This window comes from Anser anser (assembly GCF_964211835.1).
Source record: "Anser anser genome assembly, chromosome: 1".
Taxonomy (NCBI): domain Eukaryota; kingdom Metazoa; phylum Chordata; class Aves; order Anseriformes; family Anatidae; genus Anser; species Anser anser.
Window position 1 is genome coordinate 94546084 of NC_139720.1, and position 21982 is coordinate 94568065.

Genomic DNA, 21982 nt, shown 5'->3' on the forward strand with positions numbered 1-21982 from the left:
CTGTAATGCCAGGTGGTAAACTTGACTTTGGGAAAGCAGCAGAGGTTTCAGCCACTTGACTAACGTTCCTTTTAGTTTTCTACCATGTTTCCAGCCATATTCTGTAAAATTTATTTTTAATGACATGGCTTTTCATACTTGTTTTGGTTCATGTGATATATCTTGCCTAATCATTATTTGGTTTAATCTTAACAATGTAAAAGTTGTTCATGGTCTATTAAACTTCTGGACAACCTTCACCCAAGTTTCAGCAATGTTTCATCTCCCTTGTGAGAGAATTGATTTTCACTATAACAGACATCAACTTTATGCTGTGCTTTGTTTTTGTTTGTGAAACTGTGAGCATATAGCTAGGTTCTAGAGGAACTCAAATATTAAGGTATTCCAATTTTATTTTTTTTTATCAATGGCACCTTTTCCCACTTCCTTAAAACGATCCACGCTTCTAATAGCATTCCTGCTATTCAAGGTGCAGTGGTTATTTTTAAGGTATTCCAAATCCCATTAATATTTCCAGGAAAAAAAAATGATGAAAGTAAAAGAAAACATCAACACACATTTGTCTAACACATCTATTTTCAGTTCTGTTAAAAGTCTGGATGAATATGCTGAGTTGAAATGCTTATAATATGCCAGCTAATGTTACTTGCTTAAGGCAAATGCTATGATAAATACAGCAAGTTGTATGACATTGCAGATACTTTGTGTGGAGATATAGGCAAACTTTTATGTGACTTTGAAGTGCATTGAAACATTAAAGAGGAGATTTTTGTTTTTCCTTTCACTTAATTTGCGCTACTATTTTACTAGTGGCAGTAATACTGTATAGAATATATACAGTATGTTGTTTGTTGATAGCCAATACAATTCAAAACAGATTGTAATTCTAAACTATATAGTGAAGAGCAAAATAAAGGCAGGCTTTTCTGTAGACACAGGTGCAAAACTAAGTTAGACATGTAATAGATATCTGGATGATTTTATGAGATTGAGGCAATGGGATGATGCATATTTATTGTGGGATGAAGTTAAGAAGCTCATATACTTCAACTGTAACCCATGGTGTATAAGATTTATTTTTCTTTTTAAAGCTAATGCTGATGTTCTCATGTGTCATCCTTGAACACCAGTCATGTGAAACATTGATTAGTACTCTGGTGCTTTGTATATCTGAAGACCTAGTTAACCAATTTAGTTACCTGAAGACAAATTTCAGTTATATCAAAATCACATTACATTTAAGAATTTCAGTCACAGGAGCCAGGAAACCTTTATCCTATTTACCATGAAAAACTTATGAAAAATTACTTGTTTCATACTGGCGAAATGCTGGTGTAGTCTAGTAATAAGCTGAGTACCAGATTATAAATGTATGAAATCTTTGGTTGAAATGTTTTGATCATGTTGGAATAGGCTATCTAATTTGGTAATTTATATGTGTGTGTGTGTGTGTGTGTGTTTGTGTAGGTATATGTGTGTATTCTTTTAATTGAAACATTAAATTGCTGGACGGGGGTTGGTTCTAATGTCATGAGAAGGGTGAACTTTTCACAAACATGATGAAATTGCAAAGCGTCTTCTCAGTCTACCATATATAGGGTTTTTATAAAGTAAATATACTTATCCTGTGTAGGGAAGGCATATTAATTTAACAATTTGACTATTTGGCTGTCCTATAAATGTCAGCATGTGAAATAATTGTTCTGTACCAGGAGTAGTTGTGTTGATCTTTTAATGCCATTTACTTTTTTTTTTTTTAATGTGTTTATATTACTTTTAAGTGGGACATTCTTCTATATACAAACTGAATTTTATGCCTCCACTACTCCAAATATGGTATGTGTTTGGTTTAGAATTCCTCCAGTTATTCAATATGGAGGATAATCGAAGATCTTATTTTTCAGGGAGAACTTTGCCCTTAACAAAAATCAACAGACATTTTATTCTGTGTGTAGAAATACTAAAACGTGCCCTGTATTCATCCTTCCACATATATTTTTGGTTTCTTAGTAGTTATCTCTTAATCTTACTCTCTTTCTAAACATGCCTTTTCCAACGAATATTTAAAATTAAAGTGTAGACTCCCTATACCAAGACCACTTTCTACTTATTCAAATAGCAAGGTAATAGAGTTATCACTAAAAATGCCAGTTTTGCATTTGTTAGCTAGAGTTTGGACACATCCAATATAGAAGTATTATATAACTTGGTACTGCTCTGTAGATAATTAATTCATTTCCTTTTGTTTCACAGATGATGTATATACACCTGCGGATGTTACTAGACAAATTGGCGTGGATGTAGAAAAACCTTTTGAATATAGTGATACCAGGGAAAAGCCGTTTTATGGTAAGATTAATAAAAAGGACAATGTACCAATTTTTAATAGTTATGAAAAATCAGAACATTGCCTTTCCTACACACACACAAAAAAAAAACACCTCCACTGAAGAAGAGAAAACAAATTTTGGTCATCCTCAGTAGTGCATGATCTCTTGGCTTCAGGATGGTATTAAGAGAGAGAAAAACAAGAATATTTCATGGTCACTACTTAGTATGTGGCATATGTCTGTGACTAAATATTACCATTGCCAGTGTACATTGTATCCTTGTGATTAAACAGCCACTGTAAACACTGATTTTTTTTTTTCATATCTGTGGGTTCTAACTAGCAATGGAGAATGCTTAACCAAATTACCTACCCACTTATGAGAATACTTTTTTGGACCTTAGGATTGTTAGGAAAATTAGAATGCTAGGATTGTTGCAAAGTACCATCGTGAGAGTGAATAAGCTTACAGTTTTTTAACTTAAGTAGACTTTACATGTGACTTTTAACTTTACACATGCTATAAAAGACTTGTCAGTTTTACTTCTCTTGCAAGTCTTACAATTCCATTTTCAAAATATTCAAAATATTTTTACAGAAAAACAACTTCCCTGAACAAGCCTTTAAAAATAGACTTCTCGTGCTTCACTTTTTTTCTAATCAGCTTCTTGGCAATTTTCTGTTGCAGCTGAAGAGTTATACTATAGTGGTTTTTTTGTGCCACATAATGATACAGACAAGCATGCAAACACACACACAGATAATTTTCTTGGTTTCATTAGCATAACTAGGAATAGAGCTTGCTTTTAACTGTACTTTTTTACTGGCATAAAAACTGACTAAACTCAAAATATTTCTGATTTTGCCCTTGGATTTATTTTTCAGCTGCATCTGTTGTTTTTGGTTTAGATTTTCCTTTGAAAATATGTTATTAGACTTAAAAACAGAGATACAGAGATACACTTCTTAGTAATTAATAAACTGCTGTTTGCTCCTAATCCCTACTGGATTTCCTTTGCACCTAATTTACCTGCACAAAGACAGCAGCCTTGCTTGACAGCTGAGTTCTGATGTTTTATCTTTTTAAATTTAATTCAATCTGAAGGTTGTATTTAGCACAGATTATGTAGAGTGTGGTATACTTTTAGTAGTAGCTGGATTGAGACTGAAAACTGAAAAGAAGCATGGCTCTCTATTTTGCTTTTTTTGTTTTTTGTTTTTCTGTCATGGCATGTCAAGCAGTGATGTCCACTTAAGTAAATCCAGTCTGTGATTTGCAAAGACTGCATTATTTTTTTTATGCACAGAGATTTTAAGGAGGATCTACATATGCTTTTACTCATCTTTTGACATTAGATGTTTAAAGTTAAGCTTTTAGAGCTTTGAAGTAAGCCAGTACCTTGAACTCTAATCATAATAGACAGTTGGTTATGTTTGTGAAATTAGCTACTACTGTTCCATAATTTTCTTGTATACTTTTGTGATCTCAGCTCTTTTTATGGTGCCTTAATATGTATATGAAAACTCAATTTATTGGGTATAGCTATAAGTTAGACAATATTTGACCTAGCTCTTAAGTACACATATTTTTTTCCTGAAATCTTAATGTGTGTTAACTGACAGACTGTCATTTACACCATATATGAGGTATGAAAAAGATGCGTTACAGCACACAGGAATTAAACCTGATGTGTTGTTAGTAGTATGTCCTAAGAGGCTATTCACCCTCCTTTTTCATGAAGAGTGATAGGGTTGATAAGGTCAAGGAAATACATTCCCTGTCCAAAGAACACCTGAGATTAAATAAATCCTAATAGTTCACAATGCCACTGTTTTAGCAATAAGCCAGGCTATCGGAAAATCCCTAAATTCTTGTGTGAGTCCTAGTTTACAAACTCAGTTAATTACATTTGGTAACATCATAGGTTGTCTTCTAAATTACTGTGGAAGTAGAAGGGAATGGTAAGGATTCTTGTTTTTTTCCAGAGTGCAGTATACTAGATTCAGCTGTGACACACTGTTTCAGCTTGCATTTAACTACTGTGGTTGAGTTCTTTGGACGATACAGTAGAAACCACTAACAAGTCAGTGCTTACACATTTTTACCCCATAAATACCTCAGACAATCCCATTTCCTACATATGGGCAGGGGGGATATTAATTATGGGTACTACTGTGTAGCAATATCTAGGGTACGATGACATATAAACATAATATATAATTTTGCAGGTCTTTAGGCATATTTTTTTTCATCTCCAGCTGGGGATGAAGAATGAATATGAAACTTACATATGCTATTTTCGAAACCACTAAATCTTTCTGAATTAGATTAAGTATCGTTAGCTGTCTTGATCTGAGGGATAAGAAAAGGAAGAAAAAAATGGGGGGTTGTAAGTGATCGCATAAGTCCAAAAGTAAAAGTGAACCGAGAAAGATGGAAATGTTCATGTTTGTATATTGTAAGTATTTCTAAAAAAGCTTTCCTAAATGAGTCTTTGGATCTGTTCCCATCTCACCCACAATCACTCTATTTATAGGGTAAACTATGGTCTGATAAAGGAGGAACTCTACATAGCCAGTAACTCAGTATCAGGCAGCTTGCAGTTTTGTTGATATTGGCAGCATATTAAGAATTATATTACTGTTAAGGATTTTCTCCTCTTAGGTACAAGAAGTCTTTTGTTACATAAACATGTTGCACACATCTCCTAGTTTTTTCCTAAGGGAAAAAGTGCAGAGGTGAATAGTGGAAGAAAAATCTTTTCCTTTGCCTTTCTTTTACATGATAAAATCCTTTGTAATTGCCTGGAAGACACAGGAAAATGTTCTGTATCAGTTATCAGACTTAGGTTCTCCTTTCAGAGCTAGCTGTCAAAGGACTCTACCAGATACATTTAATGCATATTGTCTGGAAATGTGCATTGAAGCAGCCTAGTTGGTTGCTTCAGGAGTTTCTAACACAATAAGTCTTTTTTTTCATATCAATCCATGAGCTGACTGTGACATTCATTTTTCACTTTAAAGTGGCATAAGGTAACATATCCCTAATAATCATTCCCCTTTTGCTACATCTTGCTTTAAGCTGAAAGTGACAAGTTTTATCAGTTAGAAAGTACAAACCAATAGGAATTTTGTGAGTAGGATACTAAAGACATTTCCATCTAAACTCAGGTGGTGTTTATTGTGGGAAGAAGTATCCCATCAGCTGCCAAAAAATAACTGTTGACAGAAGTGAGTAACTACACAGAGAAAAAAATCTCTGAAGTATTTGTACAAAATCCCAAAGGAGCTACATTTTCTCATTGTAAGCTTGGTTTAAAGTTCCACAGCACCACTTCCCAAAGAATTTGTCTGAAAATACAACTGTTTCTGGCTCCTTGCTTCACCTCTTTGCTTTTGATTATAAATCAAACATGAAACATTATTTCAGAAGTCAGAATATAACTTGTAGTGGGTTTTCTGATTTTACGGAATTTGAGGGTAACTCATTAACAACACTGTCCTGTAATGTCATTCAGTAACTACATCACCGAGACCACAGCGTCCTCCTATACCTCCTGTCAAGCCTACACCTATGCGAAGAAAACCTCTGCCTCCAAATACTGTGACTGGTAAACCAGGGAGTCCAGGTATCTCAGCCTTTTCCCCATAAATATTTTATAGCGTGTTAGATCCTGAAGTGACTGGTTGTGTACAGGAGAATTTTATAGTATAGATTCTCTTTCTTGAATCAAATGTGATGTCTATAGAAACTAGTCTTCTGGAACATGCATACCTTGTGTCTTTTGTCTTAATATATAAATTGTGTTTTCATTTTGTTTTCCTAACCTAGTTGTGTAAAAATCATCCATAGCAAGGGAGCTGAAAGCCAAGTAGCGTCATGCAAGTCATCCTTTAAGAAGATGAACTGTAAAAACATTTCAATGTCTACTAATAGCATTTGCAGTTACTTAATGTATGTGTCAGGTGGGAGAGATCAAATACCGTGCTTCAGTATGTACCCACAATTGATAATTCATAAAGGAATTCTGTCCCATGTTTGTGTCCCTATGCCATATATATGGCACATCCATTAACCCCTGCAAATAACTTAAGCTAATAGGCAGCCAGAAAACTCACTGGAAGGTAGAGGGATATGAGTTATTACATGTACAATGAGTTTAACTTAATCTATGTGTAACAATATTCCTGCTTCTCAGTATCAGTGTAAGAGCACTCAGAATCTTTTACTTTTCTTATTTTATTTTAATTTTACCCTGAAGCTAATATTCAGAGTCCTTCTGTATATTTGTCTGTGGATTTGAAATTAGAATCCAAAGGTTAACGTTATTCCATCTCACTATGCTTAGCATCATGAGTAATGCTCCCCTCTTCACGTTACTCTTTTTAGTTCACTGGAAATACAAAGATCCTGGCTCTGCTGTATTACTTGTTTGCTTTTTCTGGATCGTTTCATTTAGGGCTTTGTGTGTGTTAAGGGGGTTGTGATTTTTTTTTCTGAATTTTCTCGAAAGGAGAGACTGCCTTTCTGTTTGGGCTTGCTGGGGAAGCCCCTTTTGTCCTCTCCCTCTTGCTCATCTACAAAAAAACTGGTCCATCTCTGTATCAGCCAACATCCTTGTGAGAAAGCTTACCCCTGTGGCAGGTCTTCCTGTTGGCAATGGTGGAAAGACCTAAATGAATCTTCAGTATTTTGTGCATCAGATTAGAACTACAGTCTCAAACATGGATGAAACAAGCTGTATATCTTCTCAACAGCAGAGCCAAGATAGAAATGTTGTGTCTGTACTTCCTGTTGACTGGTGGCGTTTCCTTAGTAATAGCTAAAACAGAACATAAGACGTTGTCAGTCTTGAGCTGTAGCACAAAAAAAAATCTTCACTTGCTAGATTTTCTTTTGCTTGTAATGAGATCTATGCTTATTTTCTTTCTTAAATCTGTAATTCATCTACCAGCGTTTTGGAATTCCACCTTTTTTTCCATACACTAGAGGCGAGGTTATGGAGTAGTCAGCAGTTATCATGCCTTCCTAGACATTCAAGATGGAATAAATCAGTTAGATGATCTGGTCCTTCCTTGTGGGACCGGTAGTAGATTTTCCTTTTAGTTTGTTTCATAATGTTTGTCCTGCTTAGTTTTGAACATCATACGAGTTTCTTCTAGTTCCCTGGAGAAACTGTTCCACAATATTAACAGGAAAATTTTGCTTCAGTGTTCTTCTTGGATTTTCCCTTTTATAATGTTGTTCTGTTTCTCTTTCTTATTAACACTGTGATTAATTCCTTACTTGTATCTTTCTTACTCATCCACTAGATGAGTGTTATGGGAAGGTTTCTATGCAGACATTAAAAGTCTCCTGAATGGAAATAAAGGAAATAAGTGTTCCAAAACCTTCTTCAGTCTGGACTCTAGTGAGAATCTTAATAAATTTCCACTTATATCCCTACCTTCCATTTTTTTGAACTTGGTTCATCAACATTCTGCCTTCAGTCACCATGTTCTTCTGTGTCATACATGCAGGGAAGGTGACTACATTATGTAGTTCTTGGCTTTTTGGAGGTGAGATTTCACAGTCTTACAGTGGTTGTCTGGGAGGTTTCCAGGTTTCTGTTGGTGACTTCAGCTGTTCTCTAGTTCTCTAGAAGAAATGTGTTCTTTTATTTGTGAAACAGTATGTTTATGTTGGTTATTGTGTGTCCATTTACCAGCCAGTGCTTAATAACCAAGTTGTGTTCTAGCTGACTGAATTTCTCAAAGACAATCTCCAAATAGCAAAGAATTTTCTTACTAGACTTCAGGAATAGGTTCTATTGGCAATAAGGAAAACTCAGCATTTTCCTAAATCCAACTGGCAGCTGTTGAGTAAGCTTTGAGGGGAATGTCATAGCTTAAATGAAATTGTGTGCCCACTTATTTTATGAATCACTCGTCAGAAATCTGAGTTTTGTTAGAAGAGTGAAATAGCTTTTTGATTTTCTAAATAGTGAATGCCTTGTTGCCATAAGTTCCTTCTTCTGTCACTGTAGCTAAACCTGCTGGACCAACAACACCTGTGAGGACAGGAATTCCATCTAAGACACCAACAGCTTTTGCAACTCCAGAGTATTATGGTGAGCATAATATAGACAGCTCTGGTTTCTTTTTTTTTCTTTTTTTTTCTTCATTAACATAAAGGTTTCCTTTTTTTCCTCTGGCTTTCCTTTCCTAAAATATATTGATGCACTATAATATAAGAAATACTCTGTCTGGGTTGATTCTGATTTCTCTTATTCCACTTTGACTTTTGTAACTTGGCTGAATTCACCTGGCTGTCTTCTGATACACATCTTTACAAATGAGAACATGATGGCTCTTCTATCTTCCGAGAAATCAATACATGCTTAGAAGCCTTTCAATACTATTCAGGGTCTACTTTAAATCCATGAAAGGTGTAGATAAGACACTTCTTTTCCTGGACGTTTCATTTTGCATAGGACATAAATTTAAATTATTACTTGAACAGTGGCTGACAGTGGTCAAGATGGTTGTGATATCCTACCAGGTATCTGATCAATATGCAACTATCTAGATAGAAAAAAAAAAATCAATAGGATAAACATTATAGATAGTTGATAATTAGACCTTTATTGTGGGGAGTTAGACCTAGATAATTAGACCTAGAGTTGTGGGGAGGGTGTGCTTAAAATTAATTTTTGAGACAAAATATGATCTCATGATACTAGATACATGAAAAAAAAGGCTTGTTCTGAATATATTGTATGTTCTGTTCATTGACGTCCATCTTAGTATTTGTATCTAAGGGAAGATTCTGTTTAATATATAGGCTATTTACCACAACATTGATGTTAAGAATCCTGAACGCTCTAGCACATTTCTGCTCACAGCAATGTTTGTGTCCAATTCCTTTCACGTTCTGTGGAAGTTTTATGCTCTGAAGACAAAATTTGTGAAGTACTTGTCACTATTTTTTGAAAAGTTGTGTGCCAACTTAATAGTACTACATATTCTCTGAATATTAAGTGAGCTCTAATTTAAATGGCCAGTACAGGCAAAAAGTTGCTTTTAAAAAGGTCCAAAATACACTTCACATATATTGCATGAACTGAATCCAGCAGCAGTCATGAATTCTGTCATTTTGATTATGACATTCTTTATACTGTTAGGTAAGTATGGGGTCTACTTAGCACCACAGCCAAAATGGGGTCCTTAAAAGGAAAAAAACAGATCTGATATCAAAGGTCTACCATGGAGGAACTTTACCAGGGATGATTTCAAATGCCAAATGAACCATGAGATACAGCAGTTCTGAAACTTTATATTTATTGCAAATTGAATTACAACCGTGTCTCTTACAGTTGATGCAACTGTCTTCAGTTCAAGTCCTACATCAGAAACAGATTCTTCAGGCAAACCAAGGTACCAAGGTAGGATTTTAATAGCTATGGTGTTTCTTTTGGGGGGAATGCATGGACACTGACCTGTCTTATATCAAAATTATCTTTTTTGGTTATTGGAAGGACAAAGCTTCATTTGATTCTGTCTATTCCAGTCAGATGAAAGGTGACAATAGAAGGGTGAAGCAGTGCAGATTCCAGGCCTAACAACACCCCACCCAACCCCCCAAAAAAGGCAGCTTAGAAAAGAGTATTGAATATATAGTTTTCCTTCTTAAACATTTGTGTTTGATTTTGACTTGTACAGATTTTTGCGTCAGTCCCTGAACTGGAAGTTGTAGGATGGGTGGAATGGCATCAATGTTTTGTTAAAAACGTTGTACTGAATAACAGCTCTTTCTTATTGCTCTAAGCCCCTCATGTCAAGTATATGAAGAAAGATGATGATGTGCCTTGCTCTATCACAAGCTCTCTTGAACATTTTCCTCAAGAAGAGGCTAGCATCAAGGAAGAACCTACTCGTCCTCCACAAAATCCTCCAACCAACCTCACAGTGGTGACTGTCGAGGGCTGTCCAACTTTCGTCATATTGGACTGGGAAAAACCAGACAATGACACTGTTACTGGTTGGTTTGATTTCTTTTTATTTTGTTTCAGAATACTGTATTTCAAGCTTATTTTTACTTTGACAGTGGTTTTGTGCCATTTAAAATAATACTTTTATCCCAAAAGAGTCTTACACTCCAGTGCTTTTATTTCATGCTGCTGTCAACTTCAGTATGGATTAAAAAAAATGCTACTAGATTAGAACAAGATTTTCTCAACTATATCACTTTGCATCATGTGATGTCGCAAAAAAGATACTTAAGAACTATGACTGTATCTTCCCTTAATTTCTAGCTTCTCTGTTTACTCTAGGCAAGCAAAAATAATAATAAAAAAGTGACAGTATTCTTTATTGCATGGTTACTTACGCATAATGCAGATATCTTTCTTGCCATGATGCTTTTGATCAGTGAGCCAGATGCAATGAAAGTATCTGTCTGGTAGGTCAGTAGAACTCTGCCAGCATATTACTTGCTGTACCCATTGTACCACAAAGTTCTCTTTGTGTAAAAGATTCTGTTTGTTTGAGTCTATGGTTATGTCTATGAGTACCTAGGTAGGCATGCAAGAAGACCACTTGTAATTTTTCTGTCTTCTGTGTATCAACACAAACTTACCAGAATTGAATATGAAAATTATGGTTCTTCTGTACTGTCAGGATAATGGCTTCCATTTTTACCACTGTCATAAAAGAGAACTTTGATTTGCAAAATCGCTGACTCAATCACTGCTGTGGCTAAACAGATTTGGCTGTGTTGCTTTACAAGTGATTAGAATAAGTAAGTCTGGGAACTGTGAAGAGGAAGATTTGATCACTAGCCATTCACTTTAACATGTAAGTGGGATATTTTCAGAAGTTGCTTTATATGCATGTCATAACAGATTTCAGTGCAGAGCTATAATGGTGACTGTCACATGCTCTCTTCCCCAAAATAGTCTTCTCTTGATTCTCTAGAAATAATTACTAAGCTCAGCCTGGATTCTTTCCTGTTCTTCCCACAGTTTTAGAAAATAATAAATGCAGATCCAAAGGGACACTCAGAACAAAAATTAGCCTGCACCACCTTTTTCTGAGAAAGAGGAAGGAAGTTGCCCCTTCTGCTGAATTAAAAGGGAAGAAAAAAAAAGACTATAGGCTAATAAAAAGTACCAATAAGAAAGAAGAATGATTACCTGACTTGTCTTCCATGATGTGCTGGAAGCAGTGTGAACCTATTCCTAGCCTATTCCTAGCATTAACATTAGGCTGGGGAGAGGCTCTTTGTGAACATTCTCCTTTCTAGGTAGTTCAGCTATACCTCTTTCTGTCCAGGGAAAACCCTTTTTGTTGCTGTTGTCATTTGGAGTCTTCCTCCACAGACCTGTCCTTAGCTTGATAAGATGAGATAACTTGCTTAATTTGCATTTTTTTCTTGGAAGTAGACCTGGTTTTTTTGAGTACATTAATGAACCCCCTGCAGCACAACCATTTCAACTGCAGAAATAAAAAAACATTTCCTTTATAACTGGAAAAACTGTCAACATGCATCACGTAATGAGGAAAGCAAGACCTGATTGCCTTCTGATGCAGTCCCATTTCCTTTATTTTTTTGCTGCTCCTCATAAGACTTGTTCTCTAGACCCTTCGCCAGCTTCATTGCCTTTCTCTGGACATGAATATGCATAATACAAAATGTTTGAATTCTGTGGCTTACAAATACTCCCAGTGAGGTTTTGTCCTTCATCTTAACTTCTAAAAATAAGTCCATTAATGACTCATCTAAGGATATTTTCTGTAGTCAACAAAAGTCGATGAATCCCATTTTCTCCAAAAGGTAATTACTTCATATTGGCACAAGAATGATATTACTTGTTTAGAAAAACTTAAATCAAGTTTTCTGTCATCTCCTTTTGTTTTTGTATTTTTTTAAATGTTTTTTTCAATGTTCTGATTTGGGCATCACATCTTTATTTTTAATGCACAGTTTCAGATAGAACTGTGGATAATTTGTTGAGCCTTATTTAAAAAAAATACTGTTGTTGACTACTAGGTAATATGTTGCATGAGGGTTTTCATAATATTAAGTATTACTAAAAACAAAATTGTACTTTGGTAATGGAAAGATCTGACAAATAATAACTAAAGCAGTGATCAAGCTTTCCTCCTTGTTTTCATAAAAGCTGCAAAATGTCAGGGACCAAGAACTTTTTTCTGGTGCCCTGCTACTCCTGTTGAGTTGTCTCAGAGATGGAGGGCAGTGTGTTGTCTAGTCCACCGAGGATCATTGTTAATACACAGTAACAAGCAGATACTGGACGCACTCCAGTAGTTCTTTGTGTGTGTGCATGGAAGCACATGCCCATGCATTTATTGTGTTATCCTTTATTCTTCAACTTGAATGAGTTAAAAAGTTTAAATCATGTGACTTGGGGCTAGCAGAAGGGCAGATAGACTGATTTCCTGTGAAGTTATCTACTGATTCTCTATGTAGATACTCCTAAGGCAGTGGAAATCGAACCTCTGTCCAGTCCTTAATAATAAGCATCATTGCTCTAATGAAGCTTAATTGTGGTGAATAAGGGCTTTTCCTTTTTTTTTGTGTGTGTGTGTGTGTTTTTAGCTCAGGGAAAGGAAGGGGTTTGGGAGGTTGTGAATTTCTTTGTGTTGAGAGGAAAATTAACAATATACTCAGTGTTTTTATTAGAAGAGGCTGTGAATTGTGTTGGAGTTGTGACTCATGTCAGAGGATGCATGCTAGAGAGAGACTGTATCTTGGATATGGTTATGATATTTTGAAGGGTTATCTTCTTCCCAAACATCTGGTTTTACTCCTCTGTTTAGAGCATGGCTCGCGCTTGGTGGTACATACCAGTGAGGTGAAAAGAAAGTAGTAAGTCTCTATAAATAATATAAATACAAAAAAAAAAGTACTTAATTATAAGCTGACAGATTCCCCAAGAGCACAAGCAAAATTAGTGAGCAGTTTCCTGTGGAAACCTAAGTTTTGCTAGGTCTTATTTTAAGTTAATCAGGGTTTAAGCATTTAGAAACTGTACTTTCATCTTTGATGCTTCTTTATTCAAACTGAAGGATACTTAAACTTACTTGTGTTCAGTATTCTGTCAGTAGCATACCTTTTGGGCAGAGGTGAGATATTGAGTATCCTCTGTCCCATAACTGAATCATGAGAAAAGATGAGAGGCCAGGCACTCAGCAATCTGTAATTGGAACTCTAAGCAGTTTTTCTAACCATTTTAGAATACTAACATCCAGACTTGTTCACATGAGATGTCTGTACAGCCTGTTAGACAGTAGGAGTGGAAATCAGATGAGACAAAGGGAGAGCAATGAAGAAGCTCAAGTGAGAGCTGTTATTTAAACACGTTTCTCTTTCCTGTATTTTTCTAGAGTATGAAGTTGTGTCAACTGAAAATGGAGCAAGTGATGGTGAAAAGGAGAAGTCGATTATCACTACAAATCAAACCCATTCTACAGTGGAAAACCTAAAACCTGACACAAGGTAATTAAATAAAATGATTTTCTAAGTTTCTTCAATTTAGTCTGTCAGCTGTCTGCCACTTCAAATGCTAATATATTCAAATATATATATATACACACGTATACATTTAAAAGCAGTTACTTCAAATAAATATATATATATAATATTTATACATTCACATGTACATATGTAAGACCAAATTGGTTTTACTTGTGCTCTGATAGGAAAAAGGCATGTTTTGGTTTTACTTTCGTTTAAGTGAACAGATAAGATAGATCTGAGGAAACTTTATGAAATTTCCAAGAACACACATGTGGTCTGGACAGATTGCAAAAAAAAGGGAAAAAAAATGCTTTTTTTTTTTTTAATCTCTTGATAAATTTAGCAGACAAAGAAACAAGACAAACATGAGAAATATTATCCTGATGTGTCAGATCAAGATTTATATGTACAGTCCTCTCTCTCTGAGATTTAAGGATACTCAGCACAGCAGATACAGGCTCCTTGGCTATGTAGATATATGCATTCAATTACTGGAATGCAAGTTAGGCCACTGTACAAAGCCTGACCTTTATATTGTACTGTGAAGAGGAAAGACACATTGGGCCAATTTTCTCTCAGTATATAAAAACAGCTGGCAAGTTAAAAATGGGTGAGCGACTTCCAGTTGATGGCATGCATCTTGGGCAACTAGGCCAAATAAGCATTATAATTCAGTTTAAAAAAATCTCGTAAATATATATATATATATATATATTCTTCTTTCTTCATGGTAAGATTCAGAGCAGTGGGAAAAAAAAAAAAGAAGGCACTGTCCTGTGTTTTGAATTACTTATTGATTGCATCAGAAAGTTAGTGAATGACAAGTTTCTTTTGCCCTGTAAGACCATTTGGCTTCGGTAACTGGATTTTCCATTTCAGATAGACTGCCCTTTTCTACTACTATCTTTAAATTGGTAACACAGCACAAAATTCTTTGTAGAACCCATCATGAATCTTAACTTCTAGGCAGTATGTGGATTAATCTGAGGCATACGTTCTTAACTTTTACCTACTTGCGAGCAGCAGCTTCTCAAGGGAGGAATAAGGAACTGTTGCAGAAAGTGGAGGGGGAAGGGAAATAGAAAAGAAAGGCTAAGCAAATTGGGATACCCAAAAAGAACTTCTCTAAGAGACTCCAAAACACAAAAGATGGGCTATAACTGCTGTGTATTGCACAATGATCATCTCTGTTATCTTCTAAAGGCACATTGCTTGTGAAAGAGTGAACTGCAGATGTGTCATGACATGTGTCAGTTATGATACACTAACAATACAACTGATGCTGGTGACCAAGCATCAGTCTAGTCAATCTTGTCAATTGAGGAGGCTTAGAAGAGACAGCAAAACAACAGGTTTTTGGAGTAGCAGCTGAAGAAAGGCAGTGGGCACTGTTTGTTTTCTTTTCTGTTTCTATTTTTGTTTTAGGATCTGCTTTGAAATAATGCAGTTGCATCCTTGAAAACAAGTGTGAGTTGTTATTGAGACTGTCTTCCATTACACATTCAAATTGGTTGTGTCACATTTGCTGACAAAAATTAGATGGACTGATTAAGAGTAAAAAAGACATAGAAGCAATGTGAAGTCCTGGATGCTGAGAATAATGTCCAGGTGCCTAAAAGAGGAAAGCATTTTTAGACTGCTGCTTTTTAAGAAATGAAGCAAGGTGGAGGTAGGCAGACCCACCTGAAACCGTTGGAAAGGTCATAAGAAAGATAGGAATTATGGGAAGCAGATAAAATAGTTTTTTGGCTTTAATTTGTAACACTTCTGACAGTCTTATGAGAGGACTTTTGGGTTTTGGTGATCAACAGCAGACCAGAGACCATGGACAAAAGCTGTCTTTTGGAGTGTGGATTTTGTTAAAACAAGCTAGATACGAAATCAACACTAACTGGTAGATGATGACTTAGGACATAAAGGGATAAATTTTCCCTGGTGGGGTGATGGCTGTAATCCCTACTCCCCTAGCACCGGAAAGGAAGGACCCTGAAAGTCTTTCTGGATTCAGGAGGCTATCATTTGAAATTGAAAAGGTTTATATGAATTGCAACGGTGTCCCTTCAGTCCCACAGGATTTCAAGGAGGCAAAGTCCTCAGAGAGGCTTTGTTTGATTAAACTCTAATTTCAGAATGTGTTTCCTAATTTTGAGAATGTCTTGAAAGCTTTGGCAGAAGCACAAGAAATTGTTACTGTTGCCATTTGAATCCAGGCTTGTTGGCCATTAATTTCAGGGAAAGTAAGAAAGAGATTGAAGACAACTGGCATCATGTAGACAGTTTTAGTGTTGCAAGGAAAGACAAATGTCTATAATAAAGATCTCCTAGCTCTCATGAGCTCATTGCTCACTAGATGAAGTAAATTGACCAGTGGATAAAACTGACTTGAAAATATGAGGAAGAGAGACAATGAAATACATCTGAATAAATTAATTGAGCCCCAAAAATGTCTGAAAATTCATAAAGTAATACATTAAATCTGGGAAGCAGATTTTTCCGTAACTAGCCTTAAAGGAAAGAGCTGTAGAAGAGGTAGAGCTGGAAATGAAACTTGGAAGAGAAAAAGAAATCCCTCTTGCAAAGGACCAACATTTACAACACTACCAGAAAGTATATGGAAAGAGATGATCAGTAGCAGAAGGTGGATTGGCTGGGAAAGAACCTCTTGGCCCTGAAATGCTTTGGAGAAGCTGACAAGCTGAATTTGAGATGCTAGTTTTCCAACTTTTCTGAAGCCATCAGTGATTCTGTGTGAATCCCATATGCTGCTCTGAAGGTTCAAGGCCTCCAGAGTTGAAGAAAGTTCAGGATGGATCTAATCAAGGCAGATCTAAATGAAGATTTTCAAAAACAATAAACATGATTGTGGATATCATATCTCAGTCTCTATGGGTAAATTTGAATGTGAAAGTTCTACAGCAGCAGAATTACAGTTCAAGCCTGTAATTCTCCAGGTGTTTACTCTTTAGGAGCAGTACATAACAAAGAAGGTTTGCAGCCCCATTGCCCAAGATCTGTTGTCCTGTTGAGGTGAAATAGGTAGGAAGGATATTCAGTGCCTGGCCAGAAACTAAAGAATTAAATGCCCACGTCTAGGAGGAGTGAAGCAAGACAAACAACTCTCCAGTGTGAAGTGGGCAGAGCAAGCATCAGGAAAAAACTAGGTCTATCTGTGCCTGCAGATCATGCTGTTTGCTTCCTTTTCTCTTTTATGTTATTCTTTCAAAACAATCATACTGCTATACCTCTGGAAAGTTCTGCAGTAAGCCAGATACCCCTCCTCCTGTAGAGAAGGCACAATTTAAAGATGAGGAGCTGATGGCTGGACTTAGAATATTTAAGAAATTTGGGCTGTGTTAGGAAGACATTCTCAATGAGAGACTGTGAGAGTCTCTCTTGAAAAATTGCATGTGTGACTGCAGCTGTCCAGAAAAAAATATATTGGCCAAAAGAGAAGAGGAGTTCTGATTACCAGTACTGTTATCAGGTATTTGTTTTTCACAAATTCAGGCCGTGATAATAAGGAAATGAAGAACCTTCATAGGCATACGACAACTTGTGAGGGTGACTTTTAAACAAAAGTTTTATACATTAGGGCAGTCTGTCATCTCATTTGTTTGTCTTGTAATACATAAGCCAGCTTTATGCCTTCTTGGTGACTTGATTGCAAGACATCTAGAATCTGAGATGAGAGAAGAACTTGAAAATCTGTCAATGTGAGGACATACACTCTTTAAATAAATCTGGGGAGTCATCTGCTTTCCAACAAAAGTGCTTGGTATTTAAAAAAAAAATTATACAAACCCCTATACAATTTGATTTTTTGAAACACTAGGATTCCCGCACCTTTTGCCAAAGAAAAGGGGTGTTATATCCATTCCATCGTGTCATAGTGAGGCACACTTGACAGTGGCCTTTATTTAAAGAAGTCCTATTTTACTTACAGGACAAGTACATCTTTTTCACCTGGAGATTTGTCAAACATAGTGTTTTCAGTATTTCACTATCCTATCTTAGAAAACTTCTGTTGGTTTTAGCAACATGGAAAGTACTAATCATGATATCCATTATTTGGTTGGTCAAAGTTTTGAAACTGCTGCTGTTCCTGGCACTAAGCAGTTACCTGGCTCCAGATACTCTGGATTTAGATTTCTGTTTAGTTTTATCAAGTATTTTGCTTCTGATATTCACTTCTACCTGAAATCTCTCAAACCATGTTGTATGGTTACATTATACAAGCTAGATAACTATATATACTTCTTATACAGATAGTTATATCCAATTAGCTGGTGCTTGAAGAGGAAACCTTTCTCTTGTTTTATGAATGTCTTCTGCTGAATTGTTTCTGTTATAGATGTGCTTCTGTGAGCTATTAATCACATATACACTGTTGATTTATAAGTTTGTACTGCTGTTAGCTTTTATTATCCTTCATATTCTTCAGGAATTTTAGAGTAGATTCAGGTCATATTTGAGTCCAACCTCCATTCAGTATCACGCTTACTCCAATTTTTCTACAGCTTTTACTATATTTTTATTCCCTACTTTGTCCTTCTTGTTAAATAAGTGAAATAGCCAAATTCCATTCATCCTCCTTTCTTCTAGTTAGGCTGAATCAAGTACTGAGTTACTCAATTTTTACTCCGTCATTCAAGCAGTGAGCGTCTATGTGCTTGTTGATGAACCCTGGGCAACCTAATGTAGCTTTTAAGTTGGTCCTGTTGCGAAAAGGGGCCTGGATCAGATGACTTCCAGAGATCCCTTCCAATCTAAATTATTATATGGTTTTATCTTATGTGGGTGGTTTCCAATCTTGTTAATCTCAACTTTGCCCATTTTCTTTAATGCAGGCTGAGGTCTTTTTGTAAGTCAATGCAAATATCATTCATTTCTTAGCAAAGAAAAATCAGAGAAAAGTATAAACTACCTGTCAGCTTAATTTTTGTCTTCCACATGGAAATTTCAAGTTTTTCATGTTGAGAGCAACTCTCACAGTGTTTTGAGAAATGTACCATCTACTCTATTTGGAAAACGGTCAAAACTAAAACACAGGACTGATCTTTTTGGTCAAAGCAATTACAGTCTAGCTTCCAAGCGGTTGTTTTAGAAGTGAGATCTGTAATGTTCCATCTAACCTGTCATACAGGTCTCCTTGTTTGGGAGTTTTCTTTAATGGGGCTGTTCCCACAGGAATGCCTATTTTCATTGGCATACCCCAAACTCCATTCTTTGTGCTCTTTATCTATTCTTAGCTTTGAACTAAAAACTGCCCTTAAAGAAAGAAAGTGTTGCAGTAACTTCTCCTATGATAATAGTCATGCAAGATCTGCCGTATGTGAATCTGTCAAAGTAAAGTTGTTATTCAGAGCTTTCCACATTTCTCTCCCTGAGGTGCTTGCTTGTAATAAACCTGGAGAAGCCTGATATAGAAAGGGGCTTACTGTGATTATTGTTTCCTTCATTCTGTTTCCTGTGTAGTAATAATGGTGTTCATCTGCATCTTCTCCTTCATTAAGATTAGTTTCACTGTCCTGTAGCTTTTTTCATGAACTTTTCCTAGCCTAGAATGTTAAATACAGATGTTCTTTTTGGTGTTTTTTTGGTTTTGTTTTTGTTTTGCATCCAATTCTCTTTTCCCATTTCCAAAAGAATTTTAGGTTTTTTTTTTGTTTGCTTTGTTTTTTAATAGTTTTAGAGTTTCTGACTTCTTAAAATTGATTTATTTTTCTAAGTCTCCCAATCATCTGATATAGTATCATTTTTACTTTGGTATTTCTGCTGGTTCTTCTGCCAAAATATGTAGTCCCTGCTCTATCTTGAAATATTTTTTTTTAATTAGTTGTGTATTTCCTCTTTCTTTCTGGTGTTTTGTTTAAGGGCAATTAAGTTCATAGAACATACCGCTAGTGTCCAGGAAACTTTGCAACACTATTTTCTATACAAGCCTTCAAAAAAGTCTGAATGTTGTTGAAAACAGTTCTCATGTATGTTTGTTTTGGCAGTAATTGGAAGGTAATAAAGGAAAATATGAAGGCTGCAGTTCTGCTGTATTAGTCAGAGATGTGCCAAATGTCCCTCAGAAAATTCAGGTAGTCATTAAAATAGGGGATGTGTCTGTCCCACTAGTCTACTGGTGAAAAATTTATAATCCAAAAAAGTATTAAGAGTAATCAAAAAGCCTGTGATGCTTGCATTTCACAGATACGTAAAGCTTCCTTTTAGGTTCTGATCCTTTGCCTAATTGGTGATTTCAAATATACTTTTCACATTTAAAAAGGTGCTTAAAAGGTGCTTAAAAGCACATTTGAAGTAGTCTCTTTGGACTTTTGCTTCAGATTGTGCCCCAAGGTAGAGTATGTTTCCAGCCATGAATAACCTTGAGGATTAAAAATAGCAGGAAATGCAAAAACAGAATAAAACTAATAATCATTATAATTTTAAACACACACAAAAACACCAATCAATTAAAACAAACAAACAAAACTGTAAAGTAAAGGTGAGATGTGTAGGATATATGCACATACCAAACTGTTTTTATGATGTGGTAGGTGGTTTCCTTCAAAAGTTTATTTCATATTTCTTTAAGGTATGAAACAAAAAAGAGAATGCTGTTATAATACATTCAGAGACCATACCAAGTCTTCAAATCTCTACTGAATAATACAATCATAGGATGGTTTGGGCATCCACAGCTTCTCTGGGCAGCCTGTTTCAGTGCCTCACCATAGTAAAGAATTTCCTCCTAATATCTAGTCTAAATCTCCCCTCTTTTAGTTTAAAGCCATTACCCCTTGTCTGATCACTACACTCCCTGATAAAAGAGTCCCTCCCCATCTTTCCTGTAGGTCCCCTTTAAATATTGGAAGGCCCTATAAGGTTTCCCCAGAGTCTTCTCTCCTGTAGGCTAAATAACCCCAGCTGGAAGCTTTTTATAAATTATGAATTAATGAATTAATTAATAATGTACCTGCTCATGTCATTATTACCACTATCAAGTATTGTTTGGTATTGCAGTTAGTACCAAAATGTGTGCTAACCACATATAAGAGAAAAATCTCCTGATGCAGATAGCTTAGATATTGGTAACAGCAAGAGTCAAGAGATGAGAACTACAGTGAAAGATACAATAATGTTAGGATAGGATAGGACTATGAAGATTACAGAAAAATGCTGGATTTTTTGGTACTCTATTGCAAGGATTACAGGCTTTTGTAATAAACTGCTGTTGACTCCAGGGTTCACATGTAAGCACTGCCCATTTCTTTTGGCTCTTCTTCCAACCTAATTAGGAGAAGGACTCCTCAAACAAGCTCAGCGCTACTTATTTATTTATTAAGAAAATATTTCCTTGTCTTATGCCTAGTTTTGTTTGCTCTGTGTGATCATGCTGTTATTCAAGCACACTCTGCAGAGACAGAAGCTCAATACATTGGGGCAGTCTTGCATGATTGTCATTTAACCACTGGCATCTCCCCAACTATTGATCTGATGTCCCAGGACTGTACTCAGTTCCTCTAGTCCTCAGTATTATGATGAAAGACTTTCTTCAGCTATTTTCAGTGCTCTAGTCTTCCATCTTCTCCTTTTGCATGACTTGAGAAGTGCAGGAACAGTTACCTCTGCCAAAGTTCCATGTGGAATAGTGATTTCCTATGGCGGAAAAATATGCTCTGCATAGTAATTACTGTTAAGTCCATTTAATCTGCACAATGACTTCCATTGTCTTTGCAGTATGAGGAATTTGGGAGGCCTAGTCCTCTCCCAGGTGTGTAGGATGACAGTCTTAAGGAGCATAGAGGTGTGAGAAATGTTAAATTGCTTACTTATATACCCAATATAAGTAAGTATTTGGCATCGTGGGTGCACAGATAGAAGGATGGAATATAGGCTGCAGTTTCTCATGAATATCAAGTCTAGCTATGATGTAGACATGGGATAATCATTATATAGCTTTCCTATTTCCCTTTATTAACTTTGCCCTACATACTTTCTTGAACCTCTAGGCAATTTTCCCCTCCCTTTTAGCTTGTGTTGGAAGTATGTAAAATTGCAGCAAGTACCCTTATTTTTACACCATTTTCCTTCTATTTTCATTGAATCATAGAACTGTTTGGGTTGGAAGGGACCTTAAAGAT

General features: G+C 35.9%; 1 protein-coding gene across 50 annotated transcripts in view; it reads left to right on the forward strand.

Moving 5' to 3' along the window:
• The window catches only part of ABI3BP (ABI family member 3 binding protein), a 172234-nt gene that overhangs the window by 136579 nt on the left and 13673 nt on the right, over positions 1 to 21982 (forward strand). For all 50 annotated transcript variants that reach the window (XM_083821425.1, XM_083821426.1, XM_083821439.1 and 47 more), the window contains 6 exons: positions 2254 to 2349; positions 5848 to 5958; positions 8356 to 8439; positions 9685 to 9753; positions 10137 to 10349; positions 13718 to 13829. In XM_083821425.1, coding sequence (XP_083677551.1) covers positions 2254 to 2349; positions 5848 to 5958; positions 8356 to 8439; positions 9685 to 9753; positions 10137 to 10349; positions 13718 to 13829 — 685 coding nt within the window. The remainder of the gene's footprint in view (positions 1 to 2253; positions 2350 to 5847; positions 5959 to 8355; positions 8440 to 9684; positions 9754 to 10136; positions 10350 to 13717; positions 13830 to 21982) is intronic.